Source organism: Myiozetetes cayanensis, unplaced genomic scaffold, assembly GCF_022539395.1.
Source record: "Myiozetetes cayanensis isolate MyiCay16 unplaced genomic scaffold, myiCay2020 scf16, whole genome shotgun sequence".
Classification (NCBI taxonomy): Eukaryota; Metazoa; Chordata; class Aves; order Passeriformes; family Tyrannidae; genus Myiozetetes; species Myiozetetes cayanensis.
The window spans coordinates 16,821,531-16,848,814 of NW_026087270.1; the positions used below are offsets into that span (position 1 = coordinate 16,821,531).

The window sequence follows — 27,284 nt, forward strand, 5'->3', positions numbered from 1 at the left end:
CACCAGGATCATCTGTGCTCACATCACACAGGAACGGAACGCCCTAACAGGTGCTGCTGAATATGCCCCACTGTGGCTTTGCAGCCTGTTTCTTGAATATCAAGATAGTTTCCACCCACGAAATAGAGGAATTCTTTCCAGAGCTGTGAAGTTTCGAAATTCACTTTCACTTAGATGTTAAGTCGGTAGGAAAAAACCAGCAGTCACATTATCTGTGAATGGAACCAGTGTAAATTTTAAGCCACCAACTCAAAACAGCTCACATTTGACTCTCAGTTAGACTTCATTTTATTTATATCTAAGTCTTTCTACACAGGACTATATTTGTGCAGAAAACAAGCCCACTGGGAGTGGAATGAAAGGGAGAGAGTTAAGGGACAAGGAAAAGAGCAGACACAGCAAACTCAGATGCCCTAGTTCTGCACGTGTACTTTGACATAATCTACAGTATCTGCTGTAAGAAGCAAGATCCTCCACCTCACACAGAGCAAACTGCACCTCTGCCCACTGCTGCCGAGGTGTGAGCTGCAGGTCTGAACTGACCCAGTACAGCTTAAGCTTTGTTGTTATTTACAGTTTAGGCAAGATACTCGCAGTTTCCAATCACAGTGGCAAAATGACCCCAACAAGACACAGCTACAGAGAATTTAACTCATCTACACGCTGCCTGGCTGGAAAAAAAAAGTCCATTTGTAGGACATTTGCTTCACTTTGTAATTTTATCTCTGAGCTATCTTATTAGTCTATCTCTGAGGGTTTAATGGGGCTAGATAAGGAGATGGCTTGTTTGGATCTCAAAGCAATCAGAGGTAATTGAATGGATTAAGCTTTTTATAGTGCCAGCTACAGTGTTTAAGACATACTCCCAGCATTAACAGATATTTGAGCTCCCCTCTGCCTTAAAGGGTTTGTTTCCTTACTTTGGGTGGTTTTCCTGGCGATTTAAGCTTTCTTTTGCCTTACAAAACACTGAGATATCAGAGTTTGGTTTTTTCTAAGCTGCAGTGCCCAAGTTCAACACCAACAGACCTGAGCCACGAACGTCACTTATTTCAGCCAAACCCCCAGAATCGTTTATATTGTCTTTCATTAACAACAAACTCCACTCGTACCCCCCAGAGGGGTCCAACACAGCAGAAATCTCCAGCACCAGCCAAGACTCATTCTCTGAATCAGTAAGAACATCACATTTATCATCTCCTAACAAGCTGGACCTGGCTAATTTTAGACAGAAGAGGTGGGAACAATGAACAAGCAGCCACTGGAATCATGAGCAGAGTGTCTACCCAGCACTCAACCAGACTAAGTTTTCCGAGGCTCAGTCCTGAGCAAACATGAAGTCAAGCCAGGTTCAGCTCGGTCAGGAATGGACACCCACAGCATGGTTATTTCCTGGCATCCATCCCCCAAGAGCCTCAGAGAGGTAGAAGGGGATCTCTTTTTTTTTTTTTTTTCTAGTCTTGGTGGTAGATGCTCAGACATACACTTCAGAAACAGAAAATTTTTGAGCTGACCCCTCCACTTCACAGAAGAGAAATGTGGGTCACTCCAAAAGTATCAGAAACGCCTGGCAACCGTGGGCTTGCCTAACTACGGAATTATTTTGGTGCAGATGTTAATGAAATTTTATTTTAATCAACAGACACTAATCTAGCTCCATTAGGAGGCTGCTAAGACATCAGGTAAAATGCGACCTTTTGGACATTTCAGAAAGTAGCTGTGTGTGCAGCCAAAAATGCAGTTGTGCTGCAGTGCTGAGGGAGGCTCTCGGCCACACAATTTGGGAGCAGTGCAAGCATTGCACTGGCAGCACATCCCAAGACAACCAGCTCTGGATCTGTTGTTGGCCCACAGGGTCAGACCCGGCCTCGCAGTGTGGGTCTGCACCACCAACCGTTTCAAGAGCCCTCACTCCCACATTTCAAGCTGGCTGATTTTCCTAGCCAGGGGTCTCAGGGAATGAGAGCTGTGGAACTGGAATGGCACGTTTCACCCGCCCGCCGCACACACACACACACTCCTGGGGTGATCTGCATATCTGCTGCAGCTTTCCAGACTCAGCAGAGCTGGGGACAGCCCACCCCGTGTCCATGCAGTCACACACTGCCTGAGACAGGCTGGTGCAAAAGGCAGACACCTCCACTGCCCCCTCAACTACTTCTGCAGGAGCACAGGCAGCAAGAAATCTGGGGAAATACCTGCCTGAACATTTGGTCTGAGCTGAAGTTAGCTGCTTCATTTGTCTCTGATCTCCCACTCCAGTTAAACAGCTCTTACTTGAAACATCATCAGGCTGAAGAAAGCACCCCGGAGGGGAAGGGAGGGAAGGAGGGGGGAATCCCTCACCTCTGCAGTTTGCTGCCTCAATCAGTTACCAGCATGCAAATTAGCTGATCTGCAGGTTGCATTACACAGCTAGTATTTTACTGGGGCATCCACTGCTGCTTCCTCTTGCCACAACCATCCTTCTAAAGCCAGTGCAGTTCTAAAGCCTTGTGCAGTTACACATTCTCACCTCACACGTTGCTGTTGGGTGCATCCACAATGTGCACACCGTGAATGTAACAGCAATCACATCAACTGAAATTAAAGGCCTCTTACACCGGAACTATGTAAAATTTGCAAAGAACCATTAAACAAAGTACCACAATAAACCCACCTGTGAACAGAAAGCTAACTTCCCACCACAAACACGACAATTTAATCCCTTCCCTGTGCTATCACCCCAAAGCCTCCCAGCAGACGTACTTATCAAATCCTAATTGGTAAGTAGTACTCAAGCAGTCCTCGAGGACTTTGCTATCAATCCATGTTATCAAACAAGCATTCAACAGTTGTACCTTTAGGAGATGATGTCCCAGAAGCTGCCTCTGGGCGGGACTGCAGAGTGCTGGGCTCTGTGTGTCCCTCAGCGGGTCCTGAGGACAGTGGTCCAACCTCCAGTTCCTCTTCAATGGCTTCCAGTGTTTTTGAGGTTTTGGTCTTTGACTTTTCCCCATAAGAAAAATTTCCCTGGTTCTCCTCCCTTCCCTGGGAGTCCTGTACTGCCACACACTCTGGGTTCAGCACAGAGCTCTCTTCACTTTCACAGCCCTGGTCTTCCACCACTCTTTGTGGTTCCTCAGACCTCTCTCCAGAACCCTGGGTTTGGAATTGACTTGAGTCTTCTGTTTGTGGATCAGGGCCCAAAGAGTCACTGTTATTTAACTGTTCTGTCATCTGCCCCCCCTCTGGCAGAGCAGTTTGGAGTAGTGTGGCTTCTTCAGCCTTCTTATGCTCTTGCTTTTCACCATCTGACAAAGGTCCATCCGTAGAAGCTCTGACAGAACAGTGACTGTGACTAGGCTGGTTTTCATTTGCTGTCAGCATCTCTTTAATCTCTCTGACTTCTTCTCGGCTATCTCTTCTTCCCACCTCAAATTCATCTACTTCTTGCTTCTGTTCTGGAGCATTTAATGGAGAACTAAGATTTGCTTCCGTATCGCTGCAGCAAGAACCTACATCTGCCTCGTTCCCTGAAGGAGAGCCTCTCCCCACACACACATCTGAACTCTCAGGCAGTGCAGTGGCCTGAACTGGCACAACACTTTCACTGACATTCTGGCACGAGACATCAGAGCCTTCCTTTGGTGTGCAGGGTGGTCCCAAAGGCCCTGGGACAGACGCAGGAGGGGCGTCCATCTCTGTCCTTTCATTCTGACCCTCTCCAGCAGCATTCACAATTGTTTCTGGGCCCTGTTCAGATGTTTCCGGAGCAGCATTTCTGGTGGGTCCATGGCTTTCTCCCTCCATGTCTCCACGAGCACCAGGTGTTTGTGCTTTGCAGCTGAGGCCATCTCCAGCACACGCGTCACTGTAGCTGCACAGCGCGTACCGCCAGTCCAGCGAGTGTTCACTGCCAGCCTCCTGCTCTGCACATGAACCTTCTGTGCTGCAGGCATGAGACTCAGACACAGGAAAATTATTCCCCATGTTTCCAGGACCAACTGGTATCAGCTGATCTTCAGGAGACGGTTCCTCATGTGCCATCATTTTGCCGCTTTCTGATGGAATGACATTTTTGAGAACTTCTCCAGGAGTGCTCAGAGTGTCCATTTGACAGTGCTCCTTCTGCATAAGTGCTGACTGAATTAAGTTCTTGGAGTAGGTGCTGTCTTGTAGGACAATAAACCTGTGCTTGCCTTTAGACTCATTCACTCGTGCTCTGGGCTGAGTTAGATAATTCAAAGCCAGCGATTGGGGTAAAGAGCCTGTTTGTGACCCAAACCTGAGCAGTGAAACTTCTGCCAGCTCAACGTACTCCCCTTCAAGGTCACTTCTCAAGTTCTCTGGAGGCACAGGACTCGTACAGACACCATTGACAAGAGCCCCACTTAACTGTGGAGCTGTGCTGTTAATGACCAGGCCGTCTCGATTTGGATGTTGTTCCTGTAGATGCTGAGACCCCAAGTCTGGTGAACTGCACTCGGTATGATCCGTGGGGAGGCACAAAATCGAACGTTCCTCTGTTATTTCCGGAGAGATGATACTGTTTTCAATTAATTTTGGCTTGTTTATAAATTCAGGATTAACCACTTTATCCCAGGGGATACGAAATATTTTATCATCAGTGGTTAGTAAACAATTTTCCAGTGCTATACCCATCCGCTCTCCATTGAACGTGCTCAGCCATTCCAGAGTAAAAATAGAGGTATATGAAACTTCTGGAATCACCACTTCCTCTACATTATGCTTGTCCTTTGCCAAACATTTCAGGACAATTCGTGGAGACTTCTTCTCATGGGGGACCACCTGCAGGTAGAAGTCACCAGGCTCCAAGACTCGCCAGTCAATGGAAGCCAGCTGGATTACAATCTTCTCGTGGATACACAGGGGCCAGCCCGCGTGGCGGAACAGCAACCCGCAGTACTGAGCCTGAGGAGACAAGAGAAAGAGTTGTCAGCATCAAGAACAGATCTCGGCTCAAGCTTTTCAATCAGAGATCAATGAAACAGTTGAACTGAGGGTCTCTGGTTATTGGTGTAGGGGAGTTTTTCGTACTGAGGCCTTCTCTTTGAAAAGCAGACACAAGAAAAGCTACCGACACAACCCATGTATGCAAGACAAGCTACACTGGGAGGCTGCAACCTCCCGGGAACTGGAAGGTGACACTGCAGAGACAAAGCAGGAGAAAGGAGGCAGCAAGTGCCATCAGCAAGCTGTGAGGAACTACACTTAACAAACAAGCCACTTCCTCATTCCCACAGCACAGCAGCACTCAGGCCGAGCCCCAGACAAATCCCAGTAAAAGAACTGAAGTTTCATGGCTGAACTGACCTGACTCAATTATTTACAGCTTTATCACAACTTCAAAAAATAATTTCAGTGCTTTGAACTTGATTCTGTTTGGGTAAGATCTAAATTAAGCCATGATATAAGCCATCAGTTCCACAATTAATTTCATCTTTCCTGTACGAAAAGGGTTCAGATTCAATTAATTCAAACCACAGAACTGGAAGGAACTTCCTGAATCCTCACACACCTTGAAACAAGAGGTACTGGCACAAAGTAATCTCTTTCTTATGTTCAGCAAGCTTCACCTTCAGCCCAGCCAGGTTTCTAATTCTCACTGCACCTGATGCAAAGTTGCTTAGAGTCCTGGAAGCCCAAATCATCCTTCAGATTCAATAATTCCTCCTCCTCGACCCTGGAGCTTATTTTCTGGATGCATTGCCATTGCTTGGACTCACTAAGCCATGTCCCATCACCATAGCACATCCACCTCCATCACCTCCTGGGCCTGCCTTTTTTTCCTAAAAACACCTTTACTTGCATAAACCCTGATCCCTTTGACACAGTAATTAATCTTCCAGATAACTCCATCATAAATCCTAGATGCAAGAGATTAGACAATTAAATTTATCTCTCTACAGAGAGATGGTTTATGAAAAAGGCTGGTACCTGCCATGGAGCAAACCACATGAAAACGTTACCCGGTTTTCAATGGGTCAGTTAATTCAGTCCTTGCTCGGTGCATGTTGTTGTACACTCAGCTTGTTCTCTGTGTTTTGTTACTAGCCCTGACTTAACAGATTCAATGAAATCCCTATTACCAGACATCTGGCATCACATGGTAACTTCTTCCACGTTCCAGGATGGAGAGCAGCCAGTCCCATTTCTTTGACATAGTCAAGTCCATATCATTTCAGTCAGGGCAGTTTTATTTCTGTTCACTGAGTGCAACTGCCCTGCTGTTGTACCCACACACTGCATCACTGCAGGACAGAACCTTCCCTTAGTTCCCATTTCCTTGCCTCGCACAGCCCCTCAGCCAACAAAGCACAGAAGTGCCCAAGCCAAGAATTTTGTACGTAAGTCTTATAAACAAAGAGAAATCTGCAGTTTTCCATAAGAGACTATGAAATTGCACCCTACACCACACCAACCCCTCTTCTGCCATTGAAATATCTCCTAGTACGTATACTAAGGCCATCTGTACAGAAGGTCTTTCAGGGGAAGAAGTGGCAGACAAAATGATCAGTTCCCAAGCTATTATAAATAATCTATAGGACTGAAAAGTGAAAGACAGAATCAGCAGTGGCATTAACATAAAGCTGAATTCCATCTGCACCTACCTGATAAAGGCATCCTGTTCAAATGTGGATTTGGGGGCTACTCATACTTTAAGAAATCTAAAAGCCCAACCTCACTGCTTAGGTAAGTTGTTTGACTACTGACTGACAAGGAGAAAAAAAACTCAGCAACAGAATCATCAAAACTAAAATGCAGAATGCATTGATGTGTCTGAAAAACCCTACAAAGCCACAGTCTAAACTGCAGCAAGAGTCAGAGTAACATCCAAGCAGGAATGCAAGTCCCTCAACAGCTCAAACATTACAGAGCTTTAGAACTTCAGAAGCGGAGCATCCTCATGCTGCTCCTGCTCCCAAATGCACCTTCAAAGGGAAGATTACACGAAGAGGCTTATTACAGCCCTTTTAACGTTTCATTTTGAGGCTCAAGTATTTGCTTTTCTCATGTCCAAACACTCCCGAGCCAAACCAGGCTCATCAGGGGAGTGCCAGGAACACCCTCTACGCCCAGCAGCTGCAGCCAGGAATAAAGCTGGCTCCGAGGGAAGAGCTGGGCTCCAACCACTGACATGGCACGAAGCTGGAATCTCCTAGAGCTGCAGGGATGGTTAGGCTGGAACAGACCCTTTAGCTCAGGATGTCATCTGAAGGCCAGGGGGCAAAATCTGGGGTTTAACTTTGTGCTAAGCAGAGACAGATCCCTTGGAACACCGCTTCCAGCCCCTGAGGAATCACATACAGGCTGCTGATTTTAACACACCCAGCTGAAGCCCATGAACCTGTTTCATTTCATGAAGCCATTTACAGTTTTGTCACTGCAGAGGCTGACAGAAGATCTAGTGCTCTCAAGATTTCCTACAGCAGTCATTCAGACAGGAGTGAAGTCTTTTCCCTTTAGAGTGTTTAGGAAAAGCTCACGTGGAGAAACTGAACTACAAACTAAGGAGAAAGCACTGCAGGCAAAACTTTTAAAAAACAAGCAGCATGAAATAGTCCTCTGTGATTTCAGACAGTGAAAACAAAGGAAGGGGCACACAGTGGGGGTCTGGGGAAGAGGAGTCCACGGCAAATGAAATAAATTTCATCAATTAAAAAAAAAAATCGAACAACCAGACTTCTAAATAAAACATGGAATCACCTGGGACAACCTCTAAAGAGAGCAGGAGGTACCTAGAGCTTCCCTTGATCTCCCTCTATTGCCACTAGGGAAGCACAAAACCATGAGTCAAGGCCAGAAAGGGTCACAAGCAAGGAGGAAAGGCTCTTGCTGCTCACTCTCCCAGACATTTCACACTTCAGCAAAAGCCCCCGACACCTAATGCTGAGCCCTGGGCAGCCCTCACTGGAGGCGGCTGCCCCACCAGCCCCACACTTTGTGGCTGCTGGGCAGGCCAGGCAGTGCCAGGCAGACCTCCAAGCACAGCTCGTGCCCCTGCACCACCTCCCCGGGCTGTGCTGCTCGGGTAGGACAGAGCCACCGTCCTGGCCTCCCCCTCCCAGAGCACACCTCAGACACCACCAGCCCCCCTTGGCCTCCGTGTCACCCGGCCCGAGGGGCCGCCAGCACCCTGAGCTCCTCCAGTGCCCACCGCCCTCACCTCTGCCAGCTCAGGGACCTCACTGCCTTCACCTCTCCCGGCTCAGGGACCTCCCAGTGCCCACCGCCCTCACCTCTGCCAGCTCAGGGACCCTCCCAGTGCCCACCGCCCTCACCTCTGCCAGCTCAGGGACCGTCCTAGTGCCCACCGCTCTTCACTCCTGCAAGGCTGTTCGCAGGGACCCCCCCAGTGCCCACCGCCCTCACCTCTGCCAGCTCAGGGACCCTCCCAGTGCCCACCGCCCTCACCTCTGCCAGCTCAGGGATCCCAGTGCCCACCGCCCTCACCTCTCCCAGCTCAGGGACCCTCCCAGTGCCCACTGCCCTCACCTCTCCCGCCTCGCCGCCCGCAGCACGCGCCGCCCTCACACCCCTCGCGCCCCGGCGCCTCGTGCTGCAACAGCCCTGCAACAGCTCGGCCGAGCCCGCCCTGCCCGTCAAGGCAGCCCCGCGCTCCCATTGGCTGCCGCAGCCCCAGCTGTCCTGCCATTGGCTGCCGGCGGAACAAGGCCCGCCCCCCCGGCACGCCCGCGGCCCGCCCGTCCTGCCCCGAGGGCAGCGCGGGGCCCACCCTGAGCCTGAGCCTGTCCCTATCCCTGTCCCTATCCCTGATCCCTGTCCCTGTACCTATCCCTGTCCCTATCCCCGTCCCTGTCCCTATCCCTGTCCCTGTCCCATCACCAGGTACTGCCCAGCACACCCCTCCTGCCCCCGACACCGCCCAGCAGCACTGTGGGTTCAGCTCCCTGCCGCTTTCCCTCCCTCTCCCCTCCACCCACCTCACCTGCCCGAGGCACCGCTGGAAGCTGCCGGGATCTCAAGCAGTGGGGACACTGCTACCTTGGCGAGGCCAAGATGTTCTGGGGAAAGCTGAGAAGTGCCTTGCCATAATAAGTACTTCACACAAATGAAAAGCTTTTCGTTTCTTTAGAGGGGAAAAACATGGGATGCACCGTTGAATTAAAAACTGCAGCTACAGATAGCGATGGAATAACTCCTATTCCAGTGTTTGTGACAGAGAGCAGCTCCCCAAAATCCTTACATACAACCTTGGATCCTCCTGGGCTCACAAACACACAGCTGGCACCAAGCTGGAGGCTGGCTGACAACACAGTGGGACAAACACTGCACCCAAGCACGCACTTGCAAGATGCGCAGCTTTACATGGATCCATCCTTTGTGATGGGTCTTTCCCCACAGCATTTCACCTCCTTGAGACAAATGAGTAACTGATTGTTTCAGCTTCTATTTAATATTTTTGCTCCTCCTAGAAGTCCCTTGCCCTCCACCATGAGGGCTTCTATCGACAGCCTGGCCATATACCCGCTCCACGTTCAGAGACAAGAGGGTTAGACTGAATCCAAGTTTTAGGTTGTTGGGGCTGGTTGTTTGGGTGTTTTTTTTTTCATCCTTCAGACTTTGAGCCAAGTTTGTGATGGAGGCGTTTGACTCATCGTTTAACATTTTAGGCTCCCAACAGTAACGCACGTTAATCTTGGGACTCGTTCTGGCAGTAAATGTAACGTGACTCCTCGGGGCTACCGAGCCTTGCGACCGTTCCAGCAACCATCAAAGGGGAGCTGGAGCTCTGGGAAAAACACCGACTGGCAGCATTTCTCCCCACACGTCCTCCTGCCGGTGGCGGGAGCCCGACGGCTTCGTCCACAAGGCCAGGGAACGGATGGGGTCAGAGGCCACCTGAGTCAGCCACAGCCAGCAAGTGCTTTGCTAAACCTCTTCCTGTGAAGCCCTTACGCCTTCTGTGCGGTGTTGCTGGCTGTGGAAGGCGAGGGCACCGCTCCACACCTGATCTCCGCGCGGGTTTGGCTTCAACAACGATTTCTCAACTGTTTCCCAGTTGTCTGCCTGCCCCGTGGGTCGTCACACCTCCCACCCAGGCTGCCGCACGTACCTTCTGCCGGCCGTTACACACACGAGAGGCAGAAAGAAAACCCTCCAAGAGAGCCTCCCCAGGCCTTAGAGAGCATGATGTACTCACACAGGCATCCTGCTGAATGCACTGCAGGATGTGCTTGGCTGGAATCAGGAAGTCTATGAGGTAGCGCAGTCCATCCCCACGGTACGTCTTCTCCACCACATCAAAAACTTGGCACAGGACGGTGGCTGCGGTAGCCTCAAACGGAGGGTAGAGCGTTGATAACGTGCTCTGAATGCAGCCATCCAGCGACTCTGAGTCCTGCCGAGAGACAAAGCATTAGTGGGACCACGGCTCGATCCGCCCCGGCGCCCTGACGAGCCCTGCGCCCAGGAGAGCAGCCATCTCCCAAGGCAGGGGGAGTGAAGATCGAAGGAGCGAAGCGCTTGTCCCTTCTTAGCTCCTCTTGGCACCGGCGGTCCCAGGTAAACACTAAAAAGCTCTCCCCAAAAAGGGGAGTGGAGCGCTCGCAGAGTGCGCCGTGCACAGCGGCGAGAATTCCCAGCTTTTGCTTACGCAGCAAGTCCTTCTCCTGCCTGCGCGGGGTGGGGCGGCTGTTAGACCTCACCGCAGCACGTGAGCGCGTGCGGGCCAGCCACTCGTGGGGTGGGCGCATCGGTGGCACCCCAGTCCAGGGTACCCGGGGCTGCAGATGCCGCCCAGCATTGGGTACGCTACAGCCCGGAGCTGCAGGGACAACAGGGACAACAGGGACAACAGGGACAACAGGTCGGGCTGAAGCTCCTGAGCCTGCTGCGCCCTGGAGTCCCGGCACAGGGTAAGTTGCCGGAGCGCTGGGTCCCATGGAAAGCCGCTCACCAGTGAGATTCCTCGTTATTCCAAGCTGTTTGCCTCTCGTGAAAGGCTCCGCTCCAGGAGCCGGGAATTTTCTGCACCGAGAGATGCCTCCCAACAGGACTCGCAGACCGCATGTGAGCAGTGGTCCCTGAGCACACACATGGGATTGCCCATTTCCAGCTCACAGATCAGAGGCAATGGCTCCCCTGGCTCCACCTTCATTTGGGAGAACCTGCCAGCCAGAGCCTGCCCACGGTGTCAGGACCAATTCCAGTGCCAGAGGCCAAAATCTGAGTTATTGCATGGGTGTAAATCAAGAGGGCTTGCCAAAAAGTAACAATAAAAAAAAATAAAGTTGTACATATCTGGAGAGAGGATCAGGATCCCTCCTTTCCTTTCTGTTTTAGAGGGGATCCCTTGGGCTAACTTACAGCCAGTGGGAGTAAGTTTTGCTACAAAACCAAATGAAAGTTTACTCAGGTGTCTGGCCAGGTCCTCATCTGATCTGAATCCACCTCCTTTCACTAGAGACAAGAAAAGCATTTCAGCCACTTGGCCCAGGAGCCCCACAGCCTCCTGCAGAACAGGAACAGCTGCATGGACATGCCTGAAAACATACCTCAGTCCCACAGCAAGACTGGGAGAGAAAGTTAAACACAGCAGGGCCACAACAGCTTACGCCACCACCGGGGAGCAGTAGGGTGAGGGCATCAGGAGGAAACAAACTGTTTTGCTTCTTCCACTCCACACCAGCACATGTTCATCACTCCAGGTACCTCCACTGGCCTGAGAAACTGCAGCAGCCTCAGAGCAAGCCTGAACCAACCTGCAGCCCGAGCAGAGATGATGCTCCTCACACGAGCCTTCCCACCTCTCACAGCTCAACAACCTCCAAGTTCCTCCTTTAGAGGGCTGGGTGTTTTAAGCACAACATAAACTCCCTGCTCTGTTGTAGGACAGCCTGTGGGACTGCACAGGAGAGGTGGGGACGCCCAGGAGATGCCCCCACAATCCCTGCCTGCACCGAGCTGGCAGAACACGTGTGACAGGCAAACCACACGCTGCCTGTGGCACGGCACTGCCTCCTTACCTCTTCTGCTGTTTCTCCTGGTGGCAGCAACAAGCAAGGCTGGATGGCAGCAGGCTCCTAAAGTGTTCACACCTTTCCTGAGAAATCAGCTGTCTCCTGCAATCCTCCTCAAGGCCAATGCAACCGGATAAACAGAGGTTAAGGAGCTATTTTTCATATTCACAGAACCATAGGATTATCCTGAGCTGGAATCCTTAACCCAACGTTCTTAACCCCAGGACTCCAAAAGCAGGAGCCCTACGTGCACACTCCCAAACACTGAATGCTAGGGTGAGCATTTAACCCCAACCCTAAATGGGAGGAGAAGGCTGCTTTAGACAAGTTTCTTCCCACTCGGAAAAATAATAACCTCTGTTGACATCAACCTGTCCCAGCAAGCGCCTCTGGCCTTGTCAGACAAAAACTGGCCTTCACACAGGTGCTCTCCCACCCAGCACCAGCTGCCTGCTTGGGCACTATCACAGGAGCATTGCTGCTGGTGGCATTTGACAACAATCTCTCTTTCTGACCCTCCACACCCCACAGGTTTCAAAGTATCGGTCAAAACCAGCTGGGGTTGGTTCTGTGCCATCTTCTGTCCCCATGCCCTGCTTGAGCAAAATTCTCTTAGATATCGATCCCTCCCTAAAAGAAATTTGTCAAGTTCACTATTGCAAATAAAACAAAGAAGTCAAAATATTTGCACATGAGTCAGTGCATCGCTCTAAGGTTCTCACACCATTCCTGCTGCCTTAGCAAAGCCTTCACAAAACAATTATTAACACTGGCACCGAATCAAAAATCTTTTATATGGTTAAAATAAACCAGGTCGTACATTATCCTTCCTTTAGTGAAATGCAGGATAACCATAGCCTGTGGCCACTGCAGAGTGCAGTGCTAACAGTGCACTCCACAGCACAGAGGCTTTATCTCCTCTGGCTACACTACACCATGAAGCCATGAGAGCTGTGCAGGCTTCTGAGGAACAGAGAGAAGGTTTCAACTCCTATTTGTGCAAAGAGATGTTTGCCCCAGTCTCTGCTAATTCCACGTGAAAAGCCCCAAACAGGAGTAAAGTCCCCCATCCCACCACGCTGCGTGTGATTGCAGCACCAGCATCCTTGGGCAGCTACACAGCAAGGATGGATGGAGCCTCCGTGTGCAACAGGGGATTGTGGAGGTGACACCACTTCCCAGTGCTCCCACCCACCCAGGGTGCTCACCCAGGGATTTGTCCTGCTGGGGCAGAGGGTGCAACGTGGCAGTGCCTCGGAAGTCACCTTGACAACACAGAGGGTGGAACCCGGCAGAGCTTGGAGCCTGCAACAGCAGCAGACTCACCTCTAATCAGGGACTCATTAACCCAGCTCACAATCCGAGGGATGGGACTGCTTATTTGTATTAATTAACTTCTCAGATTGCAGAGGGGCCAGAGGAAAGGGCCTCAGCAGGGCCTGTAAGAGGCTGCTGAGTGCCAGAGCACAGCTGGGCAGCCTCACACACCCAGCCTGCAGGCAGGGCCTGCTGCCACACACATGGGAAAGACGTGGTTTGGAGGCACAGGGAACTCCTACAAACCAGAGAAGGGGATAGTGCCCTGCAGCCCAGAGGCTGATAAACCTGAAGTCCAGAGCCCGTCCTACCTACAAACCACATCACGGAATTGTAGAATGTGTAAAGTTGGAAGGCATCACAGGAGGTCACCCAGTCCAAACTCCCTGCTCCAGCAGGGTCCCCTAGACCATATTAGGGGTCATTCAGACCACTGAAGGGTTTCCTAGAGCATGCTAGGGTCCCCTAAAGCATGTTGCTCCAGATGGCTTTTGAGTGTCTCCAGAGAAGGAGACTCCACAACTCCCTGGGCAACCTATCCCAGAGTTTCCATCACTTTGCTCAAGCAGGCAACGCAACCTCCAGCAGCCATGAGGAGAAACCTCTGTGACCCAGGATGAGTGGACAGCACCTGGAGAGGAGGAGAGCAAGCTAAACCCAGCAAGGATCCAAGGACAGAGTACTCCTGCCCCAGGACACTTCCACTTCAGCCAGCCCACAGGGGCCCCCGAGAGCTGGCAGAGCCCAGCACAGGAGCCTCCTGGAGGAAAGCAGCCTCCTTCAGGGACTGTAAATTTCTGTCTTCCCTGCCTCCAACACTGTTGCCACATCCCCTTCACAGAAAGGATCCTGGACACTGATTACTTTTCAGCCACTTGGCACAAACCCCAGCCAGGGCACTTTCCAAGCAAGCCAGAGAGCATCTCCCCAAGCAAAAGATGTCTTGGAACTCAAACGCCTCTTTGTCAATAGCACAGGAGGACCTATGAACTCCAGCTCACTGCCACCACGCCACCACACCTCCCAAAAGAGAAACACGCTTTTAAAATAACTCCTCCATAAATCAAGGCGCTAAATAAAGCCCAGGTTAAGGTCATGTCCGGCCAAAGTGGCTTTCACTGCTGCTCGGCCAGGAGCCACTGCCAGGGCTGGAGCACAGCGAGGGAAGAGGAAAGCAGCACACAGGGATGGGATGGGATGGGCTCCCTGTGACAGGAACAACCCAGCATGGTCCCACCCAGGGGGGGCAGGGAGAACCCAGCAGGACTTCACAGCTGGCAGAGGGCTTAGGTCTGAACAGGGGCAGCAACGAGCGGGGTGGGTGGGCTGCCCTCCCTCCCCTGCATGTCACAGGAGCCATGGATGCTGGGAAACAAATAAAGCAATAAAGCTCTGCTGCTCAGTCCTAAGAGCCCCTCTCCATCACAGACTGCAGCAATACCAGGAGCCAAGCAGAAATGAGGTTACAAATGCCTGGGCAGAAGCCCCAAGCCCAGACTAACAAGCAGGCAGCAGGATCTGTTACAGCCCTGCTCAGGAGACACATCTGCCTTTCCTGGTGCAAGCAGCTGCTGCAGGATATGAGAGGAGCCTACCAAAAGGCATCTGGAGTAACCAGGAGCTTCTTGGGCTTTTCTAGGTGCACAGATAAAATTTTCTGCCTACCTTTGTGGGCATGAAGAGAATGACATAGCAGCTCCAGCCACTGGGAACTCCTGTCATGCTACATTTCTTTCTGACTCAGGACTCAACTTCTTCCTCTTTGGGACCTGCTGCTCACCAGTTAGGTCTGAACTCTGGAGAACCTCCTACAGGTTTGGAGAACAAGAAGTCAGCCTGCCTGGGGAGCAGAGGGATCATCCCCAGGGCTATACATACACACCTTGCACAGCCTCAGAACACTCTGTGTTCTTCAAATAAGAGACAGCAACCCAAATGGCTCAGGACAATGCAAGTCGGTGCAGGGGGAGGCTGCAATGCTACTGGATCCATCTGGGCCCATGGAGCCTTGGCAGCATTTTCCCTACAGCTCACCCAAGCACTTTGCTAATTTTTCCTACAAAATGCTGAGTCTTCCCTGCTGACAGCCCAGATGCTGTCTGAAGACTCCTAAAAAACACTGTTATGGTGAGACCAGACTAACTGTTTGACTAACCCATGACTTATGGTGGACAACACTCCTTTCCAGCAGGCTGGACTGGCCCATGTGACACACTGAGGATTCATCCCACAGCAGGAATTTTAGCTAAAGAACCTGCAGCTCTGCTCTCAGAAACCTAGACACCCCCCATCTGAGCTGCCCAGGAATGAAAACTACACGTCCCAAAGTGCCCTGGTTGGATGCAGAGCTTGGCAGAGCACGGGGCATCGCTGGGCAGTGGAGCAGAGCCCGGCCAGGCTGCGAGCACAGCGAGCTCTGAGTCACCTCCTGCTCAGCAGGGAGGCCCTGCCAGGAGCTCCCACAGCTCTGCCCTCCTTCTGCCGGCTGCCCAGAGCCTGGCCACGTTCTGCACGCAGCCACTCTCCCCCTCTCTCGCCCAGGTACCAACAGACAGCGTGGAGGCAGGAGAGAAAAGACCAGAGTTGCAGAGGTGAGGGGACGGGACGACCCAGGCCTCCCACGCCCCAGACTGGAAAGCAGGAATAACAGCAAAACTGGGAAGAGGCAGAGCTCCAAGCAGCACAGCACAGAGCCTGCCCATGGCCCCCAGCCAGCTCTGGGACTGGGGGAAAAGGAGCTCACAGCAGGCGCTGAGCGGGGCTGGGTTAGCTGGTCCCTCCGCCAGCAAAGGCTGCCGTGCTGCGCCGCTTGGCTGGGGCTGCTCAGCTCTCAGCTGACGTGAGAAACCTCATTTCCAGTAAAAACAGACCTCTGGGCTTTCCATGAAGCCTTTCCACTTTCTGACACAAAGCTGAAAGCCAGGCCGCTTCGCCTTTAAAAACGAGACATCTCTCTGTTCAAAAAGGTCTTTGGCTAAAAGCGAGGCTTGTTTTTCTGACAAAATTTGAGATTTCCCACTCCGTTGCTGCAGGGAGGAGAACCCTCCCAGCCCCATTTCCTGAGCTGTTCTAATCACAGCAGCAGTGAGTTCAAGAGAGAAAAATCTTCCCAGAGCAAGTGCCAGCTCCCCCCTCTGCTGCTCGCTTCGGAGGCTCAGGGGGAGGCTGAGAGGAGGGCGCCTGCCTTCGGCACCCTGCCCGCCTCTGGATAAAATAATGCACTCCTAAGCGGTGCAGCTGCAGAGGTAGGCATTCCCACTCCTGTAATTACACCACCTTCCTGTGAGATAACCAGGAAAGGCTCTACCTGCTCTGTGGCCTATTGTTTTAGGCTTTTCGGGGAGAAAGGCACAGCTCCACTTGGGAGGCGAGCGTTTGCAGCCTCCCCCAGGCCAGCTTTGCTCAAGGGCTGCACCTCCAAAAGCAAGCTGCCTGCTGCGTGCCACCACGGCACCCCTGGCAGAGGGCACGGCTGCAGCCTGGCTCGGCTCCTGGGGCAGGCAGGACGGCTCCACAGCCTGTGGATAAACCAGCTCCTGCAGCCTCGCAGGGAGTGGTGCTCAGAGCTCGGAGAATCATTTCCAGATGCCTCCCTCTGTTCCCCCAGCCCTGCTCTCCGCGTTGACGCGGCCACGGCAGCCAAAGCAGCTCCTACCGGGCAGCACACGGGATTATCATTCCAGGCACTGCGGGAAAACAAGCGCTTGGAAGCGATTAACTCATGATCTCTCATTTAATTAAACAAAGGCAAAAATGATGTATTTGCTTTTCGGCTCCGAGGTGCCTCTTCTGCGCATGCTGTAGCTCTGAGCCTGCGCAGCTGCCCTGGAAGGCAGGCCCAGAGCTGGGCGATCTCCCTGCCAGCGTGGGCTTGGTTTGTTTTCACTCAAGGGGGACATCCCAGATTGCTCTGGAAGTGAAGCATGACCTCCTGCGAGCTTCGAGCTTTGGAGCTACCCCTGTGCTGTCCTCATGCCAGAGCAAAAGGCAGGGAATAGCAGATGGCAGAGGCAGCCTGGTCCAGGTACATCCCTGGCTCTGCACCGTGCTGCAGGTGGCCTAACACAGACATTATCACATGGCAGCATGACCAGTCACCTGAGCCTGCCCTCCAGCCCAGGACCCCTGGTTATGCTGGTCTAATACAGCACTTTCCTCCTTACTCATTCCTCTCTACCCTTCCCTTTGGGTTTTCGTACTCCAGCTTCTCTGGAGCAGAGCCTGTGACTTTCTCCTTTGTCTGTGCAACACCCAACACATCAGAAAAGCTGCTGACAACTCCTGAACAGATTAAAGAGGCCAAAGTGGGGATGACCCACAATCCAAGAAAGTTTAGCCAGAGAGGGGCAGACCTGGGAAAGGGAGATAAGCCTTTCCTCACAGGGATGTGTCCCGCTCACAAATGAGCTCTCAATGAACTGAGCAGGAGGCAGATCTTACCCAGACCAACAAATGAGCCTGCTGCCAAAGACCTGTTACTTTCTATTAGCAATAGATCAAGGATATGATATAGGTGTTTAAAGGGCAGCTGAGAGAACGGATCAAAGCCCTGTCCTTAGAGAGACATCTTCCAGCTGAAATGAGGGCCCAGAAGTGGATGAGAAGAGCTGTGTATGAAACGCCATCCTACAGCTGGACACCAGCTTATTTTGCTTTAGTTTAATCAAGGGATTAAGTCCTTAATCTGAAATAACTGTCTAAGCACAGGTTTTTGTAAAATATCACTGGCATAGATCTAACCATGCAATCAATTAACAAAGGGGTACTCTGCGTGATGCAAAGCTTCAGGTACTTTAGAACGCCCTTCCCAGCAACAGACCGAGAGAGCATGAGCACGTGGCAGCCATGGTTTCACTGCCCTCATGTGCCCACCTCCTTGAGACCCCCCCCAGAGTTCTCCTCTTCACTCCTGCATGCCACGGTCCAGCCGGGGACCTCCAACCTCCACGTTCAAAGGGTCATGTTCCTCCAGCAGGCTTGGGCAAAGCTTGCTAAATCCTGTTAGATATCACAGACAGAGCCAAGAACCTCCCAGGCCACTTCTAAACAAGACATTGCAGAAGACTCCCTTTCTTTGCAGAGCTCTTCTTGCAAATGCACCTTCCCCTCTGCTACCCAACAAAAGAAACTGCTTGAGCTCATTCAACTTATTATTAGCGACAGCATTTGCTCTGCTCTCAGCTTCAGGCATTGGCATCCACCTGGCAAACCAACCCGAGCAGTAGCACCCCTTCCCATTTGTGCCTGCTGTCTACCAAGTAACAGGGCACTCCAGGCAGATGAAAGATTTGCTTATACCAGCCAGCTATAAAATACCTTGTGCAAGTTCTCCACCGAACAGGTCAGCTCATTTTAACACATTTAGTCCGAGGCATTAGGCCATAGCCTACCCCTCGTGTTCAGACACCCATCTGGGGGCATCTTACAACAGATGGGCAGCCGCCTGTGCTCAAAAAAAAAATGATAATCCTTCAGCAGACCAGCTGACGAGTGCCAAAAACGATCTCCATGGGGTCACTATTTAGATTATTAGTTCTGTGCCAGTGCTGCACACGTTCTGGGCTCACGTTCACAGCTCACCCCTTCCTCTGCGAGGTGCAGGAGCTGCTGGGCAGACTCTCACGGGGACTCCTGGATTCTCCAGATCTTGTCACCTTCATACCTGAGGGTGGGTGCCATGGAGAAACGATCCTGTTTTAGTTAAAGAGCTCCCAGAGTGAATGTGGGAGCCAGGAAACAGTCTACAGTCCCAGCATCCCATAACAGATGAGCCGTGGTTCCTTTTGGCCTTCAACACACTGTATTACCATGTGCTAATGAAATACAAGTCCTGTTATGTCAGAGGGGAACAGAAACTGCTCCGAAGCAGAGCTGCCACTCCAGGAGGGGCCAGCAAGAGAAAACAGTGAGTGCAGAAGGACCTTCCTTGGAGGAGAACATCCCTGCACATTCCTTGGAGGAGAACATTCCTGCACACCCCTGATGTGAGAAAGGAGCCAGCAGCAGTGACCAGATGCCACCTCTGAGGAAGAGGCAGATAAGCCAGAAGGACAGAGCAGGCAGCCCAGAGATGTCCATGGCTATGCCAGATCAGCCATGAAGCATCATGAAGTGCTCCTGGTTAGAGACACCCAGATTTGCTCCAAGACTCTCCAAGCTCACCGGGTACAGAGACACACGTGCTCAAGCTCTCCTGCCCCTGAGCAGCCAAGCCTGGGGCAGAGTCAGATGAAACCATTTCCCCTCTATTTTGGGTACAGCACTAAATGCATGCCTGCCGGAAAGCTGAGTAAATCAGTCAGAAATTCACTGCTTTTACTAAACTCCTGAGTTAGAAAGGGGTGAACACAGGCTTTTAAAGCTACTCCCTTTATAGCTTTTTTTTTTTTTTTCCCAAACAGAAAACAGTCTCACGTGTCCCATTATTTCCATACATATCAAAGGAGGGTGGAGATTTAACTAGCAATTTCTAAAAGATCTTTGTGCACAGAAGGGATGCATGCCAAAACGTGGGTGGTTATAAGCCCAAACACAAAGGAGAATACATCCACAGGCATTTTTCCCCTTGATCCATTAACGGGTCTGCATACCAGCCTCCTGAGCATATGAGAGGGACCTTGTTCAAAAGGTAAATGTATTCAGCAAGATGACAACAGACAGCAAACAACCCACATCCTTTAACCACGTTGGAGGCTCAGCAGCGCCCGGGTTTGTGTTGGGAGGCACTGAGATCTGACAGGCAGCCTCAGGGAAGGTCTCCTCCTCCTGGAGGAACCTGCTCAGGAAGCCTCTGCCCCACCCCAGGCAGGCTGCAAAGCTCAAGGCGGACACCTAGCTCAGGTCACCAGAACTTTCCTCCCCTGCACCACCACATAAACCACCGTGGGCCCACAGCACCACATCCCACCAGAGGTGACCATAAGGCCCCATGGAGGCCCCTCCCTACCACACCCACCAGTGTCCAGGAGGAGCACGTGCCAGTCTTCACCTGGTCCCCGCTCCTCTTCAGCTGAGCCATTTGATTCTATTCAAAAAAAAAGTCTGGTTGCACCAGCTGGAGCAAGGGTTCATCCTGGGCTTCCCAGCCTGATGGCAGAATGGTAAATTTGAGCAGACAGAAAAGACTTTCAGATTCGTCCTGTGCTGCTTTGATCTTGGAAGTTTCAGCGTGGTGTCCAATGATGCAAAAAATGGGATACGTACGAAACCAGCCAGGAGCACTCACCACAAGAAAGGCCCCATTTTTCTGTTAATTCTTTAATGAAAGGCTAGGCCAGCCAACAGAGATGAGGCACTCGGTGTGGCAGAGAGGAATTAGCATGGCCAAACCTTCAGAGTCAACGAGGGCATGTCCACTCACTTCTCTGAGCTGCAACCCCGGTGCCAGGAGTGGTGCAGAAAGTACAGAGCATCCCATGGCCAGAGCTGAGCAGCTTAGTCCAGCAGCCTCTCCTTGCTTTATGTTGCTGTTCAGGCAGCAACAAGTCTGATCCTGGTGCTGCTACTCCCTTTTCCAGGCCTTGGAGACACTGAACTCTGCAGGACTGCAACAGGGGGTTCCCTCGTGGGAAGGAAGCCAGGAATGTGAACCAAAGGTGCTCTTCTATGAGTGCCCACAGGTGGGTTCATTTATAGTTTCCACAGAAGACACAACTGTTTTAACAGAGATCTTTTTCAGCACTTGGGTGCTAAAGGGACCTGCAGCCCCTGTGATGTGACTTCCACCCACACTCGGCCCCGCTGCTCAGGTGTAGGCACACAGCCCGTAGGATGGTTCAAGTTTGGCACGGATCGGTTGCAGACAGGGCCGTGTTTGAGATGAAACCAGAAAATGGGGCTCCATGAGCTGAGTGGCTGTGCCTGTGCTCTGGTATTTAGAGGCAGACACGCTGGCTGTCATGTCTGAAGTGACCAGCTGCAAGATGCTGACAAGGCTCTCACACTATGATCTCTTCTGCTAGCAGGGCATGCCCCCATCTCACCACGAGCACTCACTGTCTGGCATTCCCACGTGGTACCAGAACACATGTGGTGATTCCTGGGTGGAGATACCTGGATGCAGCTGGCCTGTCACCTGCATTTAGCCATTGTTTTTATTGCCACAGTGAGCAGCACATTCACCTGCCCCAGTGCTTTTGGAAAGAAGCTGGGCAAAACGCAAGTTGTCATCCCTGTTACCCCAGAGGAGGTGCTTTCAAACCGCTTCCATGTGCTCAGGATTATGTGTCTGGACTTTGTCTGCGTTCCAACATCTTACTCATGGCTTTGGCACAGAAATAAAGAAAGAAGATCCCCAATGCTTAAAGCTCTTTGTGATTCCCAGACTCATTTCCTTCCCACCCTGGGAGAAGACATAACCAGGGGATAAAAGAAAGACCCTCTTTTCTGCTGAAACCCATCCTCTCTCCTGCCAGCACACAGGTGCCACCTGAACTTCTCTGCAGGAAGCACCAGGTGAGGTGAAGCCCTTTCTCTCTCCCATTCCCTCCCAGGGAATGAGGGCAGATCCCCAGTCACAAAAGCCACGATGGGACGAGCAAGGTAGAGAGAGCCCGGCCAGGCTCCTGCTTTGCTCACACCACGGGGTTTCCACAGCTGCAAAAGTCACTTCTAGTAGAAGTGGGCTACTTTGGCCCAAGGTCCCTCACCCCATTTGGTGCTTTAGGCATCCTCCAGCTGCCACAACCCTGTGCACTCTTTCACACACCACATCAGCCCTAATATTGAAATCCTGGGAAGAGGAGTCACCTGCCTCACACAGAGCAGGGCAGCCAGCAGCTGTGCCTTGCCAGACCTCCATCAGGAGCCAAGCCTCCAAGTGTCCTGCAGACTGCTGGAGCCAATGGGGAAAGTCTCTTGCAGGCCAGCAGACTGAAACACAGCCACTGAGATCCGTATTTTTTGCCTGCAGGGTTTGTTTGATTCACCAGGACATCAAAACCTCAAACAGAACAGCTTGGAGCTGCAGTCACAACTTGGTTGCTCAGAGAAATGCGTCTCCCAAAATGCAGACTGGTCTACACAGCACTGAGAACAAACATCTGCCATGGACCACAAGTGTCTGCAGCGTGGCCAGCACCCATTGCTGGGTCTGTGGCAGCTTGACCTCTTGGTTCCTGCTCCTTCCAGCTGCTCTGAGCACCTGGGGCACATGGTCCCTCCTCAGCAGTGATCCGTGGTCCCTGCACGCCCACAACCCACCATGGCACCTAGACTGGCTGTGGCACTGCTCCACACAAAAGACCCTGCTTCAGACAGCATTTGCATCACTCATTAGGACAACATGAAGGAGGACCTGAACTGGGGATGAAGCACTTGGGAATCAGAAAGTCACCTCCAGCTTGCAGGAGCAGGGAGCAGCAGCTGGTCTCTGCCTCAGGCCTCCCAGAGCAGAGTTTCACAAGTGCTGCTCCAGCCCTCGTGGCAAAATACAGCCCATGGGACTGCAAGGGATGGCCTCCACCCTGCACAGCCCCAAACAGTGCTGTCCTTTGATTTCAACTTCATACACTAACCAGCACAGACCAAAACCTGCCAGGAACACACAAGGCATGGGGGGATGGAAAGAGGTCTCCTGATGGGGATGGGGATGGAGAAGTGGAAGAAGTGAGATGCCTGCAGGCCTCCATGGCAGGATGGGAGAAGAGAGCACACCATGGCTCTAACACTGGCACATGAGGGTACAGAGCACCACAGAATCCTCTGCAGGGTAGCTGGAGGGTGGCAAAGGGAAAAGACATGGGTCTACAAGGTTAGCTCAGGTTGCAGAAGCCAGAAGTTGGTCAACACATCCTTCAATGAAAGCCAAGCTTCTCCAGGCCCAGAAGCTGAACTTTTAAGAAAGAGCAAGTCACTGCCAGGCACAGCAGCAATGCAAGCTGCTTGTGCCCCTCACGGACTTTGTTCCCCCTGCTGTGGGGAAGCAGCCCATGACACAGCAGGTCACCTCCAGGACATTCAGGACTGCAGGGCCCGAGCCTGAGCCCAGGAGCAAACCATGGTCAGAAGCCAGGCTGGTGCCCATTAGGATCTCACTACAGGGCCAGCAATCCCTCCAGCCTCTGCCAGCCCAGGGCTGGGCACCTCTGTTTGCAGGGCAGCACCAGCGTGGCTGGGCAGGGGACAGCCCTGCAGCCACTCCCAGGGAGATTGGGTACTCTGCTGCCTGCTGGGCTCACCAGCCTCACCCCTCCCCAGGCAAGGATCTCCACGTGCAGAACCTGGCACTGGAAGGGAAGAGGCTCTGCCCGGCTCCAGGGGCTCTCTGATCCCCCAGATGCCCACCCTGAGCAGGAGAAGCCGATGTTCTCCCCTTCCCCAGGCTCTGCAGTGGGGCAGTGCCCGCAGCCCCAGAGCAGGACTGGCAAAGAGCGAGGGCAGGAGGAGAGCCCAGCACCCAGGCAGCCCCAAAGGCAGGGCCCTGCCTGACCTGCCCCATCGCAGCTCCTGCTCCAGCGCTGCACCCTGGCAGGCACCTCTCAGGGGGTCAGTGCCAGCAAGAGCTCCGTGTCCCCGATGCCACCGCTCGGGACTGGCACCAAGGGGAACCACCCGAGGAACGGGCAGTGCCAAAGGAGCCGCTTCCCGCTCCCGGCATTGGCGCCGTGCGCTGCTCCAGGGAGGCTGCCCCGGGAGCGGCTCCATCCCGCACAGCCCTGCTCGTGCCCAGGGCAAGAGCCCTTCGCAGAGATTTCCTTACCATGTTCCCGGCCTCCTTTATCGCCCCTCACTTCCAGAGGCAGCGTTTTTTCTCCTTTTCCTCCATGTGTGCGACGGGGCGTCTCCTCTCCCCTCCGACGTGAACCACCGAAGCACTTTGAGTTCTGGACTGTAATCCAAGCCCTCACCGCCCCCAGCACAGCTCCAACTAATCTAACTCATGACACTACCGGGGCCGAGCAGGGGACCTCGAAGGTTTCTCTGACAGCCAACTCCAGCGCTGGACGGCAGAGGGGCATAGCGGGAGCGGGGTGCCGCTTCCCCCGGCCCTGCGGGGACCTCGGGGACACGGGCAGAGCCAGAGGCGCTGCCGGGCTGCTCCTTACGGCATCGCCGACATCCACGGCCCTCGGAGCTCCGCACAGACCCGCTTAGTGCAGGCGCGTCGTGGCAGGGAGCTGCCCTCGCCCGGGAAGATCTGAAGAGCTGCGAGAGGAGAACAAGCCCACGGCAGGCATCCCGAGAAGGTCTCCAGCTTCCCGAAGGGGTTTCCAGCAAAATGCTCCCCCCCTCGCCACCACCACGCCCGCCGCCTCCTCTTGGCTTGTTTTTCTCTTAAGTCCGGAGAAGTTTCTCCGCTCCGCGAGATCCCGAGGCAGCGCTGCAGGTTAAGCAAAACGACGAGGAACACGGAGAGAGCGCTCTGAAATACTGTTTTTCTAACTTCTAGAAGGAAAACAGAGAGCAGTGACCGCTTCAGGCAACAGCAACAAACTGCATTGGGATCGGGAGAGAGGTTGTGGAGACCTCACCCCCTCCCAAAGGAGGAAGTAATTTAACACGGCAAGTTTCTCCACCCCTCCATTAATTGTTTAAGATGGCCAGGGGCCAAAAGCAGTGCCCGAACACTGGGGAAGGTCACCAAACAGGCAGGCAGCAGCCTACAGAAGTGACAACGGGAAAGGGCAGAGCCACAGAGGCGGAGAGGGAGGAGAGAGGCAGGTGCCGCGGGGCATCCCAGGATCTGCTGACAAACAAAGGCTTTGTGTAACGGGAAGCAGGGCGGGAAGTGACACACTGGCAAAACCTCGGAGCCCTGGGCATGGAGGTGCAGGGCCTGGGACCAGAAACTGTTCCCCAGACCAAGTGGTGCATGATTTTGGCAGCCTCAGTGGGGACTGACCCTTCATCAAGGAATCCTTGGTTGTCCCCCACTTCTGGGAGGGGTTACACAAACCAGTCCATCCCAAGAGGAGGAGTTACTCAAATCTACAGCAGGAGGGGAAACATCTCCTGCATGGACAAGCTCAGCAGAGCAGCACAGGGTACTTGCCTGATGAAGCTGGAGTGACTTGTACCAGCACCTCTGCTGCCTTGGCTCAGGGGGCAGATCCCCACAGCCTTCCCCAGCCCTGCTCCACGGGGCCAGCAGCAGAGCCCATGCAGGCTGGTCCAGCTCAAGACCACGTTTGGATACTCCTTTCCCAGGGGGGACTGCCAACACTTGGCCCTAAAACCTCCTTGCACTTGATGGCCTCACAGCACATTTCCAGACCTAACCAGCAACTGAGAGTCTGAGCAGCCCCAAGGCCAACCCTTCAATCCACCCCTGCTTGGTGTGCTGCTGCATTTCCTGTGGGCAGCAAGCACAGTCCCTGCAGGTTTGCAGTTTGCCCTCCTTAAGGAAAAAGCAGCGTCCTCCTAAACGGGGCTGTGGCACTGACAGTGCCCAGAGCTGAGCAGCTGCCTCTCTGTCAGCACTTGGCCTGCAAACACCCTGTGCCTGCAGAGGCTGCCCCGTGGCCTAGAACAGCCAGTCCCCTCCCCACAGCAGCAGAGCACTGCCTCTGCAGGCAGCAACTGCTAATCCCAAACTGGGTGAAGGAGAGCATCCCTGCCACTGCAACGGGTATTATCAACCCAGCACAGGCACCACCCAGTTGTTGTCATCTGTAATAACTCACTTGAGATCTTAGATCCTCTCTGTGGATGCAGGAGAGCCTTTCTTTCTCCGTCACAGTCATAGCAGGAGGCTGAGGAACGTGGCTCTCAGAGCCTCTGACCACAGCTTTCACCATCTGCACGAGGCTACACTGGCACCATGGAAGTATATCCCATTTTCCATGACAGCTGAAAGCTCTCCACAGGCTCCCAAGCCAACACCACTCAGGAGGATGCAGGAAGTTGGTGCTGCAGGCATACATTTATAGGGGCAGAGGGGGAACGGGCTGTTGAACGCAGGAGAAGCTTGGAGCCCAACCTCCCACCTCCTCCCATTCCTACACTGCACTCAAGGAAAGCTCCGGAGCACCTTCCCCCATACGGATTTCCAGGCTGAGGAGCCCGAGTTCAGCTCACCCCCATCACAGTTGGAGGCAGTGACGTGATTTCCTGTGCCGTGGCCCAGCACTGAGGGGAACATCTCACTGCTGTTTACTCGTGGCTGCATCCTAATAAGCTTTTTTTTTTTTTAATTGCAAAGTGGCCTTTCCCTCTTCTCCTGCACTGTAGAACCATTTCCCACACAAGCACATGGGGGACAGCTGTAGCCAGCACTCCAGTGGGTGTTAAAAAGCCCCTCTTGACTGAGGCTGACAACAATGCTGTGCTTGTTCCCCAGCACAGTCTCACACTTTGTCCTCGCCCTCGTGCGAGGCCTGCGCTTTCCTCAGGGTGGGTTTGATTGCTGAAGCCACTGCAAAAGGCTGCTGTCATCCACCCTGGCAGAGATCTGGGTGCTCCAGCTTCCCATCCACCAAACCCAGGTCTTTTCTATGGGCTGAGGGGGCAATTTTACACTCTGGGAACCTCTTTGGTACCCACCTTGGGCAGCTGCTCAGTATTGCTAAGCACAGTCTGCCCCAGAGGTGCAATACAGCACAAGGCAGCAGCTGCTGACATCAGGAGGGATGGGGAGCCAAACTTTGAAGGCTGTGGGGCCTCCCCAGGGTTGAAAGAGAAGGAGGTGGGAGAGGGGTCAGTACAAAAACTGTTCTGAAAACTTCAGACCCTCATCTCTTTCCCCTCTGTCCCTCTCCCCTTTTCTTGATCTGGTTTCTGGTGCTGCAGTATTTCTCAAGAGCCTGAAGCAGCACCACAACCCAGAGCCCCACAGGAGCTGGGAGAGAGCGCAGACAGAGGTGGGAGGCAGGGAAAGGACCTCTGCCTTTGAGTCAACACTAGCAGAGTTCTGCTTATTTTCAGTTGTGCAAATCAGGAAACGCTCAATTCTTTTATGAATAGGATTCAGCTATGCTGGAAGAAACACAGGACAGATGTTTTAGATGCCAGATAAGGACATCTCCTGACCTAGGGGAAGTT

General features: G+C 52.9%; 1 protein-coding gene across 4 annotated transcripts in view; it reads right to left on the bottom strand.

Annotated features, from left to right (window-relative positions):
- PLEKHG4 (pleckstrin homology and RhoGEF domain containing G4) overlaps window positions 1–24,771 on the bottom strand; it is a 78,041-nt gene extending 53,270 nt beyond the window's left edge. For 2 of the 4 annotated variants that reach the window (XM_050311483.1, XM_050311482.1), the window contains exons 1-3: window positions 24,004–24,770; window positions 10,169–10,366; window positions 2,841–4,914 (exon numbers count right to left, since the gene is read on the bottom strand). In XM_050311483.1, coding sequence (XP_050167440.1) covers window positions 2,841–4,914; window positions 10,169–10,366; window positions 24,004–24,006 — 2,275 coding nt within the window. In that variant the 5' untranslated portion in view covers window positions 24,007–24,770. Of the gene's footprint in view, window positions 1–2,840; window positions 4,915–10,168; window positions 10,367–24,003 lie in introns of all 4 variants that reach the window. The other 2 variants (XM_050311479.1, XM_050311481.1) reach the window with 2 other exon arrangements.
- Between the last annotated feature and the right edge of the window lie 2,513 nt (window positions 24,772–27,284).